General features: G+C 33.9%; 1 protein-coding gene across 6 annotated transcripts in view; it reads right to left on the bottom strand.

The window, feature by feature from the left end:
* Positions 1-18655, bottom strand: part of LOC102810041 (uncharacterized) — a 102786-nt gene that overhangs the window by 31996 nt on the left and 52135 nt on the right. For 5 of the 6 annotated variants that reach the window (XM_085502526.1, XM_085502529.1, XM_085502527.1 and 2 more), the window contains one exon: positions 12405-12462. In XM_085502526.1, coding sequence (XP_085358652.1) covers positions 12405-12462 — 58 coding nt within the window. Of the gene's footprint in view, positions 1-6633; positions 6802-12404; positions 12463-18655 lie in introns of those variants that run through there. The other variant, XM_085502531.1, reaches the window with a different exon arrangement.

Genomic DNA, 18655 nt, shown 5'->3' with positions numbered 1-18655 from the left:
TGAGGGCAAAGATCGATTCAAGTTAAAATCTAATTTGGGTCTGCTGATTCAGATCCAACTCCAACCACCACACTAGCTATCAATGAATGATTAGTAAATTTTATACATATGTGTTAGGATTTCTCAACATACATGATTTCTGTGTAATACGTGTAGTATATATCAGACACTACCGCAAAACTGTTACCAATTGATTATGCAAGCAAGGTCATTTTGTTTAAATAAAAGGTGATACTATATGTTCGTATCAGCATGGCCAGTACAGCTAGTATGGAAATGTTGACATGTATACCTGCTTCATTAAACGTAAAATAATCCAAAAGAGGACCTGACTGGATTAATGGCTAGACTGTATTAAAAACTGTTCTTTCCCCTATCTTACACACACACACACACACACACACACACACACACACACACACACACACACACACACACACACACACACAACAAACAAACACAGGTATAATAAACTAAAGTAACGCCTTGATTGACAGTATATGAAAAACATTTTACGAGCTGAAAAGCCGCATTACCATTAAAAGACGACTTTCTATTTGTAAAAGATACTGCTCATAATGGAAATGTCCAATGATGTAATAATAATGGGCCTCTGAACACTACTCTCACTGCTTACAATGACAGCAACGCCACTGAATCTGTTAAAACATCACAGATAACTTAATTACAAGACATAATGCCTTTCAGGTACTACCTACAGGAATTAACCAAACAATGAAAAACAGTGTCTAACACAGCCAGCAATAACAATGAGGCATGGTAGGCATTTCACAAAGTAAAATAAAGAAAATTGAAACAACTTGCAATATCCATATTTGTCAATGATGCATACTCTTCTCGCTGTAGCAACATATATAATGTAAACAAAAATACCTATTATAATTAATAACTGAATGAGGTGCAATGTGAACCAAACATTCCATTAAATTGAATCACAACTATTTATTTATATGGCCACTAACACAACACAAAACATTCTGATATTAATTTATTATTTTACGCTAATAATATTCATTATTGTTGACAGGAATCTCGCTACGCTGGTCGGCCTGACTGACACTCAAAATCAGCGACCTCCAAAGAAATGCTTCCGACCAGGACTATTGTGCGATTGTTATTATAATTACTTACCGATATGCATCCTGCCAGTCCTGGATTATAATTTGTAAACAAAAGACCTAGTCGCAGGATGTGGCTAGTCAATTTTGTGATATTAGCACCTCCTTGTTTGTAAGTTAATACAACATTAGTCTGAAGATCGACTCAGTCTTTAAATTAAAAGCTAAAATTCTTTCAAAATCAATTCCACCTTGATATAACATGATCAAAGAAAAAAATGTGTTTATTGCATGATTGGGTAAAATACATTTTAACTCATATCATTGCGAATCATGTAAAAACTCTTCTTTCAAGACCTATTTTACCTTTTAAAAATTGCTAATCACCTCTTGAGAAAATCAAAAATGTAGTTTTCAACTTAAATCGATACCAACACATTGTGCTATGACATTACTTTACTTCCGCAATGTAATTTTTATGATCACTACCATTCGGAAAACTTTGGGTTTTATCGGCATTACCATGCAGCATTCTGATTGGTTAATGGCTTGACTCATCGGGTCAAAGGACACATGTCGGTCAACTAATGCGTCACAAACAATGGCGGGTCTATGTTTTTTACCAAAGAAATCAAGTGATCAAAAATAATCGCTTCTGATCGATGAAACTAAGTCAAATTTTACTTTTATTTCATATCAAAAAAAAAAGTAACACACTGTAAATGTAATTAAATGACAAATATTATACTTTATTAACCTTGTCTTTACAGATTCTGACAACGGAGAAGAGCGTTTCAGCAATCACAAGACTTGAATATGCAGTGAACTATCCAGGAGTGCAACCAGAATGGTGTGATGGCTATACAGATTTGATGTTTCTGGGATATTTGCAAAATTTTAAATTCACAAGTAAAAGAAACAGAATTACATTCTATTGTTAAATGTTAATATTCACCAGGTTTTGAATTGATGAACTTGATAGTTATCATCAAAACAAGCCCTAGCTAATAATTAAGCCTTGGTTTAATCCTTTGAGTGCTGAGTGCCAACCTGTATTAACATTTCCAAAATGAAAACATGCATTTTTGTTCTCTAAAGATTTGATCCAGACCTGTAATCAATGAAAAATTATGTTTATTTGGTTCAAAATTATCGAAGAAATTATCAAAAAAAAATAACATATTATGCAAAATGATGCACCAAAAGTGTTTAAAGAGTGAAGGATGGTCAACCCTAATCCAGTTCAATCTGGTTTTGAATTTGACCCATAACCTACTAACCTATCTTAACATTACAATTAATATTGATTTTCTCAACAATTATAAACTACAGTGATCAAATAAGTTGTCTTACAAATCAATAAACAACATCAATCCTGAAAAAAAAAAAAAAAATATTTCTATCAGGCCTAAAAATAAAAATTTACAAAGCTGATTTCCCAAAACCTCAATTCAAATGGCAAACATTGGGATTCTAGAACGACGTGAGAATGTGCATGCTACCAATGAAATATGATTAAATACAACAACAAAAATCATGACTGTCTGCAGTACTGCCTATAAATTTATTCCCATCCAAACAAGTGCCAACAGCTGATGAATAACAGGGCTATGCACTGTTGGCATTCATATGACATTAAGGAACAAGTTAAAATTATTGCATTTCAGACAGTAAAACACATAACATGCAGTGATGAAAGGGGGGAGGATGCTTTACAATTACAAAGAGCGTCTTTTAGTTTAGTTGAATATTTCCAATAGATGGCTGTTCTGTGTTATACACGCAAATAATAACAAAGACAGTTAAGTTAATCATTAAGAGTTGGTGACAAACATTCTTTCAAATTCTAAAATCAATTTACTAAGTGGGATTCCTTCAGATAAAAAAAATTCTAACAAAGTGTATAATAAATGTATGGATATTTACAAATTTTGTGAATATGTTTTTATAGTATTTCGCTTTCCACAACTGGCTGGTCCATGTCCTTATAGGAAGGCAAAGTGATACTACTCAAACTTGGGTACATAGAAAAATGAAACAGAAACTGTTTATGTAGTGACTCCATATTGAGTAAACCAAGCCATTTTTTCCTTGCTTAGCAACACTGCAATAAGCTACAATCTATCAGGGCATAAAAATAGACATCGCTACCAGTAATATAACGCAAGTAGTTTGCAACCTATACACTGAAAGGAAAAATTGTTAGAAGTCACAAAGTTTGGCACATTACGTATCATATAACTACCAAGTGAAACTACCTTCATAATAAAAACTAACTTCATTACCTAAAAACCTGAGAGAAGCTACTTACAAGATTGTGCCTAACTGGCCTCCCAACCCAAACATCGCAACAGTCAGTCAGACCAATTAGACAGCAGCTCGTTTGTTGTCAAGTTTTTCAAAGTATCAATTTCTGCCTGGTGTATAGATACCGAGTCTCCAGTATTTGTGATAAACAGCAGAGCCAATTTAGCACAACAATGAATACAACAGAGGTGATTAACATGTTATATTGTTATGTAAATTAGACCATACTCTATGCTATTTTCCTGAGGAGAATACTGAAATGCACAATCCAGGGGGGGAGTTGCATGACACGATTGGTTGAAATAATCGTCTTATTTGCATAAATTAATATTCATGAGCAATGAAAAACTCGTCTTTTCAGTAAAATTGTTCCAAAATGCTTTCTGATAGCATACATGTAAAAAATTGTTAGTTCTAAATTGACTGATTCTATCGTTACGAGCTGAAAAAAATAATCGAAAAAATGATGTAAAGGTATTTTTTGAGACACGTTTTCGATCGGACTCCAGCTAACTGTTGAAAGTAAGCACATGTTTTCTCTTTACCATGATCATAGCAAGTTACGAAATTCATGGAGAATGCAGAGGCACGTTTATATTACACTCTAGTACTATTGCTCAAAATGTTTTCGGTGACTTTTATTAGTGACAAGTCACCTAATTAGTATGCATTTCGAGAAACCACAGTGTGTGTGGATGCGCAGTTTGAAATGGAACAGTTTTGAACGCAATAAAATCACGCGTAGAACTCTGGCTCCAGCAAGAAATTGTGGCGTCAAACTGGTTGTCGGTTGAATTGTTTTGCAATAGACATAATTTTGGAGCCTGTATTTGTCTATGAAATGTTTATAAGTTTTGTTGAGGATTATTCTGTAAAGAAATTGCTGAAATTATTTCATCTGTTTATAATCGGGACGTTGTTGCTTTGACGGTGGGCTACAGACGACTGACATCGAAACGTTCCATTCAGATCGGATGGCGTCCTCTCGTGCCAATTCCCCCCTGGCACAATCTTTTTTTTTTAAATATTTTAACATTTATAAATATGTCATGGAACAGCCAACCAACAGGCTGCTAATACATAGACTAATTCTGTTCTAGAATACTATCATGTATGCAGCACTGTTTTGATCAATATTAATATGAGGTTATTACGAGAATACCTCAAAGTATGCACAAAGATAGTACAGCTGGAATATCGACTGACATGCAGCTTGCTTCCAAGAATACACCATACTTCATGGTAATATGTTAACACTATTTGAAATCAGCAAACCACCACAGTTGGTTTTACAACAGTCACTCAAAGAACATGGATATTTTGAGCAAAAATATTGTCATAAACATGAAACCAAAACAACTGATCTTTATCAATACATATACAACCACTGATCATTTTTACATTTCACTGTAATATTTATATCTGCATTACAATACACAGCAAGAGCACAATTAGCAATGTGTAGTTTCCATGGTAACAGTTTTTTCAGCCTGGCACTAATAGCAGAAACTATTTTTAATTAAATATACTTTCTGATGTATCATAGGTAATATCAAAGCATGTCTACAAAAATATACTGAATAAAGTCAAACCATTAGTGACCACCTCTATATGAGACTTTTAGGCAGTCCCAAGGCATAAGAAACCTGTGTATAAGGAATATTTTTCAGCAATATTTTTGCAGATTCACCTTTGTTTAGAAACGAAGATAATAATTAACATTCTGTATATATGATAATATTTAATTTTCTTACATCATTATATAATTTTGTCAACTCAAATTTATGTTTTTGTGGCAGCAGTATCATTTCATTATATTTTGGGCAAATATACAAGTAAGGTGCTCCATAAAAATATAATCTAATCTCTATATAAAGACTACCTGTCTATAAGAACCATTTTAATGAAGTCTCTTGGGTGGTTGCTATACACAGATTTGAGGGTATTTTTACATGTTGATGGGGCTATATACTGTATATACTTCACTAACAATAGTTGATGATAAAACCGTACTAACAACAGACACAATGACAGGATCATTGCTGACATGCTTGGTCATGTTGTCATTCTTTTGAACTTAATTCAGGTGTAAAGCATGTGTAAATAGTTATGTTTAAGATGATTTTTTCTTTCTCAGATGGTAGATAGAAACAAAACATGTTACTAATGTTTTCAGTTTTAAAGAATTCAAACCAGAGCTGCACTTGTGCATTGAAAATGCTATGATTTGATTTTTTTGGGTTAAAATCATGTATTAGCTTGTTACTGTCAACAAACTGAATTAGGTAGCGAATAAATGCTTTTTTTTTAAATCCCAAACAGTGAAGACAACTGTTTAAAAATGCAGAATGGTGAATTAATATAGAAACACTTGGAATAAAAAATAATAAGCACTGCAGCACAATGAAAACATGTTAATAATAATACTGAACGCAAAATTCAAAGGTGATCTGGTCATTCATGTTTAAGGTCTTGGAAGGTCACACCCAAACTCTTTTTGTTTGAGTCTTCCAAGCACATGAAATTATTTATTTTAACTGCATGTAAAAAAGGGGGAAATAAAAATCAATCGATATATCACGCCTATTCAGATTAATTTTAAATACACTAATATGTTTCAAGAACACTGTAAATATATATGCTAGAAGCAAAGAGCCTACAAGAAGGACGAGCGCAACAGTCGATAGAATCAGGAAGTGGTCGACAGTCAAGACCCAGACTACATAACATATTTCTGTGCGAATATACTAAACAAAGTCGTTAATGCGACAGCGACGTCAATTTCTAGCTTCTTCTTCTTCTTCAATGTCACACCCAAAGGGGCAGACCTGAACGACGACATAAACAAATACGATGTTTACGCGTTTCATTAATTTTCAGTGATGCACACACCGTTATATTGGCTTCGAAAGAAAATAATAAAAACCGCCTCCAAGGCAGCGGCGAAGCTATGTGGCGTAGTGTTGTTGTTTTTAAACATGGCGATCGAGTCGTAACATGGCGATCAGGGTAGTTGTATTCCGAATTGCCCACACTTTATTTGCATTGTGAACTGCCATTTTGTCACCTCGATAATTCCAGCAAACACACATACCCAAATAATGCACAAGGCCACATCGCCAGCAAACTTACGTTAAGTACAAGAAATAGAGAAGCCTCGCCAACGATCGTAGCCATTTTCTCTAACACGCCATATTACAATCTAGGTCATTTGATCATGGCGCAGTTATGTGCGCAGTTTACTCACCTTCCTTGCACCAAAACGCAGAAATTTCTTGAAAATTGTAAAGAAACACCCGATCCCCCTTTGTAAATGACAAATGTAAACTGTTCCACTGAGGTAGAATGGAAGACGACGCCTAGTTTTTGTATTAAATTTAAACTACGTGATACAAGAAACATGGCAGACCATTTGCTGCTCATTAATATTCATAGATCGGCACACTGCTCCCTGACCTCCTTATGACCCCATCTGTGTCAATACAACAAAGGCCTGTGGTCGGAAAGACGCTCGCTGAATGGGGTAAAAGGGCGGTGAACTGTTCTGTCTTGGAATATTTAGAGCCAGAAATGTCAGGTTACAGATGATGCAGACATAGTTTATGCAAGATATCTTACATAACACATTTCATTTTTAGGCAGTAGAATCCGAAGTAAGGAAACATTTTACACTTCATAGCATCACTTCCCCAATCAAAGATAAGAACAAATTTGAGGTCACCAGACAAAGCATGTTACAACTCATACAACACAATTTATAAGGTTGTGCAGATTATTGTCAGCAGCAGAGCCTCAAACATATTAATTACCACAATCATGATTGTCGATCAGTACAAATCAAATAGAACTAATATTGCTATGCCAACCTATCTGATACCCCACAAAAAAAGATATATATATTACAATATGAGCAGACATTCAACCAGTACCTGTAATAAATAAAGTGCAGAATCATCATATATACAGCACTTTGAAGAAAATTTATTCTTGTTTTTATACTAAAATGTTGTTACCAAAATTATATATGCCTGTGTTAATATGTAGAGTTACTCTTGGCTCAACAAAGGCATTCTTTTGATTTTTAAAAATATTGATAAATTACAATGGCAATCAAATCAAACCATCTAATCAATAATAACAGTATGCATGGGCATCATTTGAAAATGTTCCAATGTAATCCAATCGGTCAACATAACCCTCTTGTTTCAATTTGAATTTTATAAATTGTTATAACGATTAAGGAAATGCCTTTGTTGCACCAGAAGTACATATTACTTAATTTTTTATAAATTTTGCTTGTATGGAGCCAGCCAGAACCATTCGAATAATGTAGGCCTGCAGCCCTGGAACATGTATATACATGTGTATATACATGTGCATGTAATTTTACCACCCAGACAAAAAACATGCTGATAACAATAATGTGCAAATGATATTCTTATTCAATTTATTGAAATTATTTCATTTTAGTTTTTTTTTACAATTCCCTAGACACCTAAAACTACACATATGTATTTAATTGAATGATTTTACATTATGCAGGTTTAGGGGCCAATGAAAAGCCAGAAAGTAATCCTCTTTAACCCTTAATAAATAATAAATAATATAAGGACATCTATGATTTCATGCAATGTCCAAATATGGACAATGATATATACTGTACAGGACTGTGCTTTGCTTTAGCAAGCAAATAACACCGAATAAACGGCAAGGTAAAGACTATGTCTAATTATAGTAAACACATAGTGTGTGCGTGACTCGAACCGGCGCTCACGTACGGCACCTAATCGCCTAGCTTCACGCCACTACACGTCTTCCCCTCGGCCACCGGGCATCCCCAAAAAAGGATGCTTAATAACCGAGCTTATTACGTGCAGAGAACATGAAACCCGTACACGCGAACCGCGCCACACAGCTTTGCTTTATTTCACTGATAGGAATTTACACTGTTTGTTCTTCTTCTTCCGTCGCCATTTCTTTATCACCCTAGAACTTAAAAACTGTTGCCTGTAGACTTCTGAAACTTCTCAAGCATATCAGGAACTATGAGAACTAGTGCACTTAACTTTAGAATTTTGATTGGTCAATGGTTTGGGAGCCACCTTGGATAGAAGTTGAACTGGAAGTGGCCATTCTGACTTTTTGTAGTAGGATTATTGATATATGAGCTATCTATTTCACAAATTAAAACATTAGCAACCACATGACTTTTTCTGCCATGCTTTTTTGCCCTCGAAAAATGGTAAAAAAATCACTTAAAATCTTCTTCTTCAGAAGCAATGAACATATTGAACTGAAATTTGTTTCTTAGCATCTATGTATATTGCTTATACAAGTTTGAGTCGCTTGTTGTGATTGGTCTGTCGTCTTTGATTTCTTCTAAACAGGAATTACATTTTTTACTGAAGCCACATTTATCTAATTATTTTGAAATTTGCCATGTTGCATCTCCATACCAAACTCAAACAAATAATTTGGATCAGTCACATGATTTTGCTACCATCTTTGATTTTTGCCGTGTGTTTCACAGGGGAGCCTTGAACAATCAACTTGATATTTGAAATGTAGCGTATAGCTTCTTACAAGAAAATACAATAATTTTAATCTTGGATTTTTGGCAAAAATGGCCACAATTTAGGACATATGTAGTAGCTTTGTGCTTTAACCCATCAACTTAATATTTACATATAGGATGTATGGCTAAATTTTATAATGAGAAAAATAAAATAATTTTAATCTTAAATTTTTGTCAAAAATGGCCACAATTTGTGCATTTATGGCTCATGAATGCTTAATCTGATCAATTTAACATGTAGCGTGTATGACCAAAATATTTCAGGAAAATAACATATATATCAGCGGGTACATATTAATTAAGGCGTATTGAGCTTTCAAAGTAGAACCCAACAAAGCTTTACATTTCATTGGTATGTGACCACACAAATTCAAACACAGAATGTATTGTTCTTCATAATATCCCTGCAACATCAGATTTGCTCAAATTAATTAATAAAAACAGGGAATATGTCTCCTTCAATAGCAATAAGTTTCAGTACACCTGTTTGTTTTTTTCTTCTCAATTTCTAGTGATTGAAAAAATACACTAAAAATTGTCAGTTATTTCACTTGCATACCCATTTACTTCCTATCTGATTTCTTACCCACAACTATTAGCACCTGTATTCACCAAAGCGCTACTGTGAAACAAATTTGGCTTGCATTGTATATGTTGCATTGAACTTGTGTTGAATTTGACACATCATGATGACTATGATTATTTTAGTGATAACACAGTGGTCTGTATTGAATATGAATGTAATAATTTTGGTGACTCCAGTAAAATATTGCGTTAACAAAAGTTCAGGCTGGTTAATATCCTTGAAGATTCACTTTCAAGATTGTCAAAGCAGATGCACAGAACTTGCTACTGCTTGTTTCTTATCTAACAAATCAAGGTGGGATCGGAAGATGGAACAAATTTTACTTTATAGAAACATGCTGGCTGATGCTGGAACATGCCTGAAGAATGGAGTAATAACAGCAAGATTCAAGCTATGAATGAATAATAGTGGCATCTTCAATATTTATATAAATTTATTAGAATGTTCCATCAAGTGAAATAATGTCTATTGCACAAAATGAATTAAAAAAACAAAAACATGTATTAATCAAATAGAAAAAAAATTGATACATTTTAATTCTGCAATATGTGAATGTACTCTTAAGTAAGTTACTGCTTGGGGCAGACCACCTGGTAAATTTTCTTCCATTCTTAGACTCTGACTGTATTGTTTATTATTATGAATAATCAAAAGCAGTATTAAAATTACAGGGTGCACTGTAGCATACATGTATAGTTGGGACAGGTGCTTCCTGTATTCAGAATAATGTACATGTACTGTTGTTGATTTCATAGAAGTACCAGGTACATTGTACATGTATTTATTATCAGCATCTCTGCAAAACGAAGTGACCTTTTCATGTGTTCTGTCAATACCCAGTCTGGGACCATAATGTGTTGATTCTATTGATACCTGGTTGGGATGAAGCCATGTATTCTTCTGATACATGGTCTGGTCTGTGAGGGAGCCATGTATTCTTCTGATACATGGTCTGGTCAGGGAGGGAGCCATGTATTCTTCTGATATATGCTCTGGTCTATGAGGGAGCCATGTAATCTTCTGATACATGGTCTGGTCAGGAAGCCATGCATTCTTCTGATATATGGTCTGAGAGCAGGAGGGAGCCATGTATTCTTCTGATACATGGTCTTGTCTGGGAGGGAGCCATGTATTCTTCTGATATATGGTCTTGTCTGGGAGGGAGCCATGTATTTTTCTGATACATGATCTGGAAGCGGGAGGGAGCCATGTATTCTTCTGATACATGGTCTAGCTTGTCTGGGAGGGAGCCATGTATTCTTCTGATATATGGTCTTGTCTGGGAGGAAGCCATGTATTCTTCTGATATATGGTCTTGTCTGGGAGGGAGCCATGTATTCTTCTGATATATGGTCTGAGAGCAGAAGGGAGCCATGTATTCTTCTGATACATGGTCTAGCTTGTCTGGGAAGGAGCCATGTATTCTTCTGATACATGGTCTTGTCTGGGAGGGAGCCATGTATTCTTCTGATAAATGGTCTGGTCAGGAAGCCATGCATTCTTCTGATATATGGTCTGAGAGCAGGAGGGAGCCATGTATTCTTCTATTATATGCTCAGGGAGTGGTAGGGAGCCATGTATTCTTCTGATATATGCTCTGGGAGCGGTAGGGAGCCATGTATTCTTCTGATATATGCTCTGGGAGCGGTAGGGAGCCATGTATCCTTCTGATACATGGTCTGGAAGTGGGAGGGAGCCATGTATTCTTCAAATATAAGGTCTTGTCTGGGAGGGAGCCATGTATTCTTCTGATATATGGTCTTGTCTGGGAGGGAGCCATGTATTATTCTGATATATGGTCTGGGAGCAGGAGGGAGCAATGTATTCTTCTGATATATGGTCTGGTCAGTGAGGGAGCAATGTATTCTTCTGATACATGGTCTGATCTGAGAGGGAGCCATGTAATCGTCTGATACATGGTCTGGTCTGGGATACATTTAAATTTGGTCAGAACTGTTGTGGCTATAACTGACTTATTAATTCATCTTTAAAATAGATTTATAAAATTTTTACCTTTTTTTTGTTTGGTACCGTATATTATAGAAGCTCAGCCTTTGAATTCACATATGATACAGTCATTTTATTCTGACTTTGCAACTGACAAAACAACCTTCTCACCCAGTTATTCATATAGACAATTCAGACAACTGCCAGTTACTAGCTCCCACAACATGAAATACAAACACTAAACACATCATACACATGATTTATCATCCAATGTTGATATTGTTACCATATTTAATCCATTACAAGCACATCTCTAATAGAAAAAATAAACCAAAAATTGTATTTATTGCCTACTAGATCATAAAATACAACCTACTCTGACTATAAAATAACTGTCATTTTTTTCTCTTTTTCTAACTGTTATGTATTTTATTAGTTTTATCACTGTTGACATTTCATTATACATGTATATAAGGTATTTGAATAGATTAACACACTGATTTAATAAACACATACAAAAATCACAACATTCTCACATTGCTGAAACCACAAACAATGATAATGAAGGCAAACTATATATATATATATATGTATTTTCTCAATAAATATTATTTCAAATGTTCCTTTCATGTCCCGGAAAATTAATCAAATATATACTAGGTACACAAATAATACAAGTAATTATAGACTAATGTGATTTATTACTGGGTTAGTACTTTTTTTTCAATTGATATTTTTGCAAATATTTTATAGACACAAGGGCATAAATCACCTAGAAATATACAGATGTGAGGGCCTAAATATACAGATGTATCGGCCAGTACACATGTATAAATAAATATCGTCTAAATCACATAGAAACATGCATACATATACAAAATAAAAAAATGAAGAAAACATTTTCACTAACCTGGAATTAAGTTTTTGTAAGCTGTGGTAATCTCTTGAAAGTTGATCAGACAATTATTCTGAAAAAACAAACAGACAGATAATTAATGTTGGGAAACTGATTACCAAAGCTTGGACACAAACATCAGTCATAGTGTATTGGCTCTATTAGAAGTGCATTGTTTTGTATTGGATTTATTTTCACTGATTTCTGACAAGTTGAAAGTAAAATATAGAAGAAAAAAAGTACATACGCTGGATTTTATTTTCAATGAATTATTCCTTCAGTGAATATAGCGAAAATTAATTCCAAGCGAAAATAAAGTATTTTACAGTATACTATTTTACAGCACAGTCAGAACACTGGAGAAAGGGAATGGGAGTCATTATCCCAAAGCATGTACAACTTGTAAAATGGCAGTATTACAAAAATGGCAGAACCATCGAGTAAACATATAAATTTTTCTCTAAGCTATATTTTGAATAACTTCACAAGGACAACAGTACACCACTTTGACCTTTTAGTATGACGTCAACTAAAACTGTTTGCCTATACTTATACAGTGTGTTCACTAAGATGCAACATAACCACCATCATACAAGTCACTACAACAGTTATATTATTTACAAAGAAATCGTGACGTAAAAAAGTAGTTTATTTGAATGTAAACTTTATTAGTCAATGGTTAGCTAATAAAACCAGAGTTTGGGATCAGTACAGTACAACCTTTCCAAATATTAGAAGAAGTTGATTCACCTGACTTATAAACCCTATGATTAATATGCGTCATAATTGTTACGTTCAGTCAATTTAACGCTAAATTTCAAGAACATTTTATTCAATAAGGTATGGTTGGTTAAATGAATCAGAGCTTGTACTTCACAGAGGCATGATTGGCAATTATTTGCCTTGGCACCCTTCGAAAAATACAGATATTCCATATAATTATTTTTATACTTTATACGTGCAGGCAATTTTATCAATTCGGCCTTGAAACTGGGTACCCTCTCAATTCCGAAGTAGGAACCGTGAACTGCACTACCATACTGCTGCCTAGAAATCAGTGGTTGTTACATTATTTTGTTCGCTACAATTACAACTAAAATATTGTAAAATAAACATAGTATTGTTCACAAAGTTGATGTATTATAAAACACTATTGTACACATAGGGTAAATGAAGTTCTACTTCAAAGTACAGCTTAAGCATTGCTCCATATTTAAATAAGTGGGATGTTTGTGATAAACCAACAGCATCAAATTTTAGGAAACTATCCATGCCCCAGCCATTCTATACCAGTCTCATAGGAGCTAAACTGACCCTGACCCAGACACATACTATAATACGTACACTACAAGAACTGACAAGCTCCTGAAATGAAAACAATGATGCCTGGAATATTAGTTATACCAGTACCGGTATATTCTGAGAATATACTATATTTGTAAATCTATGTGGTTGAGACCATGGAACTATAAACCCCAGGAAGAACAACCACTTCGTTTCCTTTGAACTATGATAGTTGCCGCGATGTCGAATGTTTATTTTGACTGTTTATTTTGTCGCATTAAAAAATAAGCCGATTTACGCAAATGAACGTTTATCTCCGACTATCGGTCATTTTCGGAGACATTCGGACGACTCCGGGAGATCACGTGACCGAGTTGTTCCGGTTATAGCATAAAAAAACAATGGCGCCAAGACAAAAACACTGATAAATGATCGACATTCAACGGGAAAAAAAAACACATTGCCACTTCTGGCGATCGAAGGGAAACACGGAATTAGTCGGGATATCTCAACAACAAACAGCTCACCAAACCCCATGTTTCGCAAACTTTCGCAACCTTATTTTTTCGAGGGTTGAAAAAAACAAGAAGTAATCTAAAAACGACATTAAAAATTATGAAAACTCGCTAAAACTCCGACCCGTTGCATGATTTCCGGTACACTGAAGGTCACCCTGCAGACCGACTTGTTTGCGCATGCGTAGTGAACGAAATATTTTACTGCGCAGATATGAAATTTTTTTTTCAAGTTTTCCGTTTCCAGCAAAGCGGTTGAAACGGGCGTATTGGCGGCAACTAACATGGAGTATGACTAATGTCGTGGAAACAAAAGCGAAAGCACTGTAAGATAAACTAAGACAAAGGTTTTTTTAATCCTCTTAGTTTCGTTGTTCTTCCTGGGGTTTATAGTTCCATGTTGAGACATACCCTCATCACCATGCAATATTTTAAACAATTGACAATGTAAACATTTCTCAATGACAGTTTGCATAAGGAACAATGCACAAGTACATTAATCAATAAATGTATGTCTAATCATTTAATTATTGCACATATGCAATGCCTTTTGGGAGAAAACTTCTCATTGCATATAATAGAAAACTACTATGGTATTGAAAACTGACTAAATTATATGTATTTTACACTATTTAACCAAACAAGAAATGTACTGTTTATTTACAGTAGCAATGAAGAATATCTTATGTAAATTTTTGGAAATGTTTTAACAACATTAGAATTCAAATAACAACATATGACTTTTTCACCAAGCGAAATTTTGAAAAATGAAGAAATAGTCCAACTATAGATTTCTGTGTAAAAATGCTAACATTTTAAGACTCAAATTAGTCTAGTGACCCTATTTTTTGTTTTATTTTCGGTATCCTCATAATATGAAAGTACAACATACATGAGATATATAATATTTAATTGAGATTAAAATTCACAATTACCTGCATTAACCGTAGTCATGTAAACTATCTGAGGGTTTATTCACAAATACCAACACATTTTCAATCAATTGTTGCATGTAAGAATAGAAGATACTAAATAATGTAATTACCTAAACATGCAATGAATAAATATCATTACTTATTATTTACTAGGAGCATCTTCCAAAACCAGCGCTGTTGAAATAAGAGCCACATTCTGTGCACAGAATGGCACTATAAATAAACTGTATTTGCTCTATTAGTAGCCCATGTAATCAGAATTGAAACCATATCACACAAAAACAGGTTCATGAAAATAAAATTGTTACAGTAGCATTTGTAAGAACAGACTGATTGAAAACCCTAAGAAGAGACAGTTCTGATTGCAATGGATGACGATATCTGGTTACTATGACAACCATCACATATTATGAGCATCGCAGCAGGAGAGTACTATAACCAACTACCTGTCTGCGTAATAGGTTATGACAGGCAATGTACAATGATTGTATAAGTGTGAACACTATAATATATATTAGAAGCATTCACTTGGCTACTTGTGTTTTATTTTAGGTCATGACATGAGTAGTTTTAGTTTCATTTTATATAAAGAATTTTATTTTAGGTCAAAATAAGGATATAAGCAAACAATTTAAAAGTTACTCAGTTAAAGGCGATGAAAAAAGTCTAGCATACTAGTCTACCTGTGCTACAATGACTGGCTCTGGTTTCACAGTATTGTGAGACATGTTTAGATGGCAGTTAATGAATTTTCAGGTAAGGCAACTAGGAAATGGAGAGATATATGGCCAACATGAATCAGTTATGGCAATCAAGGCCACAGAGATTTAGAAACTCCTGGCGAGGTCCTTAAAGCGAGCAAGAAGTGAGAGAAGAAAGGCCACTCTTCAGTTCCAATGATGTCACTATTAAGTATGTAGGTTTTAAACTTCAAGTTTGAAAAAACCTCACACAAACAGAACTATGTTTATTGTTGACCTATTTAAACTAGATTCATCAATGATTATGCAATAATTTATAAATATTATTAATATTATAAATATGAAATTTTCGGAAGTAGGTATTGTACCACAGCAAAACCATATAATCATATTACACTCACAACGATAATGTAAAATTAATAGAATTTGCAGTATTGCATAGTTCATAGCAAGTAGTATTGCAAATTATAGTTCAGTTTGTGTGAGGTTTTTTAAATTTAAACTACATGTACTTAAAATCCAGACAATATTCTCGTTGTTTCATTATTGGAGCTAAGTGTCCTCCTTTCCTATAAAGCTACATACATACATGTATGAATTTAATAAATATGAATGATTTCTATTTTCTCAAGTACAGAATGCTGAATTTAGGAAGAGACAGTTGTTACCATACTATGTATGCAAAGCACTGATCCTCAAGAGAACTATGTATTATGTCTCACAGATATTTTTTTACAATTACAAACACGCAATCAATAATAATTCATATTATATTCCATATATTAATGGCAGTTATGTACTGATCAATTGACAATGAATCAATGGTGATGTGTTACACAGTGTGGTAATACAGATCCAATTGATAGGAACAAAACAGAAATCTGTTCACACCAGAAAGTAATTACATGGTACCACAGATGACATGTATAGTACATGCAGCACATCAATCATACCCAATTCAAAGCTAACTCCAGACAAAATAAACACAAAAGCTTAGATTATTCGTTCCCTGGAGTTTAACAAAGCTTGAGCTTGTACTTCAGCAAAGACACCAAGGGATTTCAAGGCCAAAGCTTCTACATATGACTAACACTAATTGAAATACTATTTTTTTTTTTAATTGAGGGCACTAAGCTAAGTAGTCATAAGGGGTCTCCAAATCAAAGAGCTTTCACAGTATGGCTTCTGTGAGCTAATGATGGGGAAAGATGAAAAATCCATGAACACATGTACATGTAAACTGGAGTGCCTTGGCATACTCGTGGATCCTCAACAATTGCCACTTCTAGGCATTCTGGGATAGTGACTGTATTACTGGTAGTAACTAGTTCTATTTAAACACATGTGTGGCTCCCAGTTTGTTAACTCAATAGTTTCTCTGGGAACATTGACAATACTGGTATTATAAAATTGGTAATTGGTAAATTTTAGGTTCGGAAAGTTGATTTTTATCACAGTTATTGTATTAGAAGTGCATCTCTAGTAGAGGGGAATATAAGCTTAAAATCACATTTCCTATATTCTTTCTACTGTTGACCATTTAAACACTTTATTGAAAGGGCAGTGGTAGTGGAAATTCATGTAAACAAACAATGTATTTTATGTGCGTGTTGAGTATGTTGCTACAAGTCCCACATGGGACAGGACACAGTGCAACGACCACCACCCTTTAAGTAAACATATTTGCTACTGATAATGTTTATATAGTATATGAAGACAAATTGGATCTTACAAATAATATAAAAGTTATTTTAGCATGACACATTATCAATTGTGTCTAACTCAACCACTTAAACTTATATCAAATATTGTTTATTTTTAGAGATTAATAATAGGTTATAACAGAAAGAAGGCCCTTGATTCATCATCGAATATATACACCGGTGTATATATATATTTATACATATCCATAATGCCAACATAATGCTGTTGTTTCTCAAACTGAGATTGGTAAAATGTAGCAAACACAAGAAGACAAAATTAACAACTGTCTGGAAAACCTTAATCAATAACATCATACTGTGTCTACGTAGACTATCCAACCTAATTCTATGCCACTACATACCCACCATAATTGGCATTATTATTGAATCTTTCTTCCCATACATAATACACAATGATTAGAATTCGTCTCAAAGGGACGCTGGACAATAAGTAATTTTATTAGTTGAACTCTCCATGCAGAAGGTACACAATAGAAGAAAGGTTGGAGACAAATCGGAATAATATATTAACCTTTAGTGAATCCATAGCAAAAAGTATCAATAACCAATAAAGTATATTTAAATGTAAATGGCAATGTTATTGGCTTTTTTTAAATAATAGATTTGAATAGCACTACTACTTTGGAAAATGTACTATGACAACTCAATATTAGAATTGCAAAAGTACTAGTAGCATAGATTTCAATTACACTGACACAATCCATGCATAAAGTTTCATAGAAATTAGGTTATGAAAATACAATAAGTATGCTTAAACCAAAGACTGTCTTCGATAAAACGTTTTACCATCACAACGTTTAGCTTTTTTTCTTTCAACTTATTGTTTTGTTTTTTTTGTATTTGTCAAAAAGCAGCACTTCTTAGATTTCATCGAAAATCAAAGAAAACATTACCAAGTTAAAACATGCCAGCTCTACAAAGCTGTTTATTTGAATTGAAATACTGCTCCTATATAAAACAGTCCAAGTACACTGTGGCATCTGAATTCTTATGCAATTTTCATTTAGGCCAAATGAAGCAAATTTGGTATTTGTGGTAACAGTCTAAACAAATACAGGGTATGTAGGCGGGAATTTTTATTTTATTTTTTTTTATTTTCCCCAAGTT

Source organism: Saccoglossus kowalevskii, chromosome 8 (genome assembly GCF_978046115.1).
Source record: "Saccoglossus kowalevskii chromosome 8, keSacKowa6.1, whole genome shotgun sequence".
NCBI lineage: Eukaryota > Metazoa > Hemichordata > Enteropneusta > Harrimaniidae > Saccoglossus > Saccoglossus kowalevskii.
Note: the sequence above shows the minus strand (reverse complement) of the source record. Positions and strands in the feature narration are given on the sequence as shown.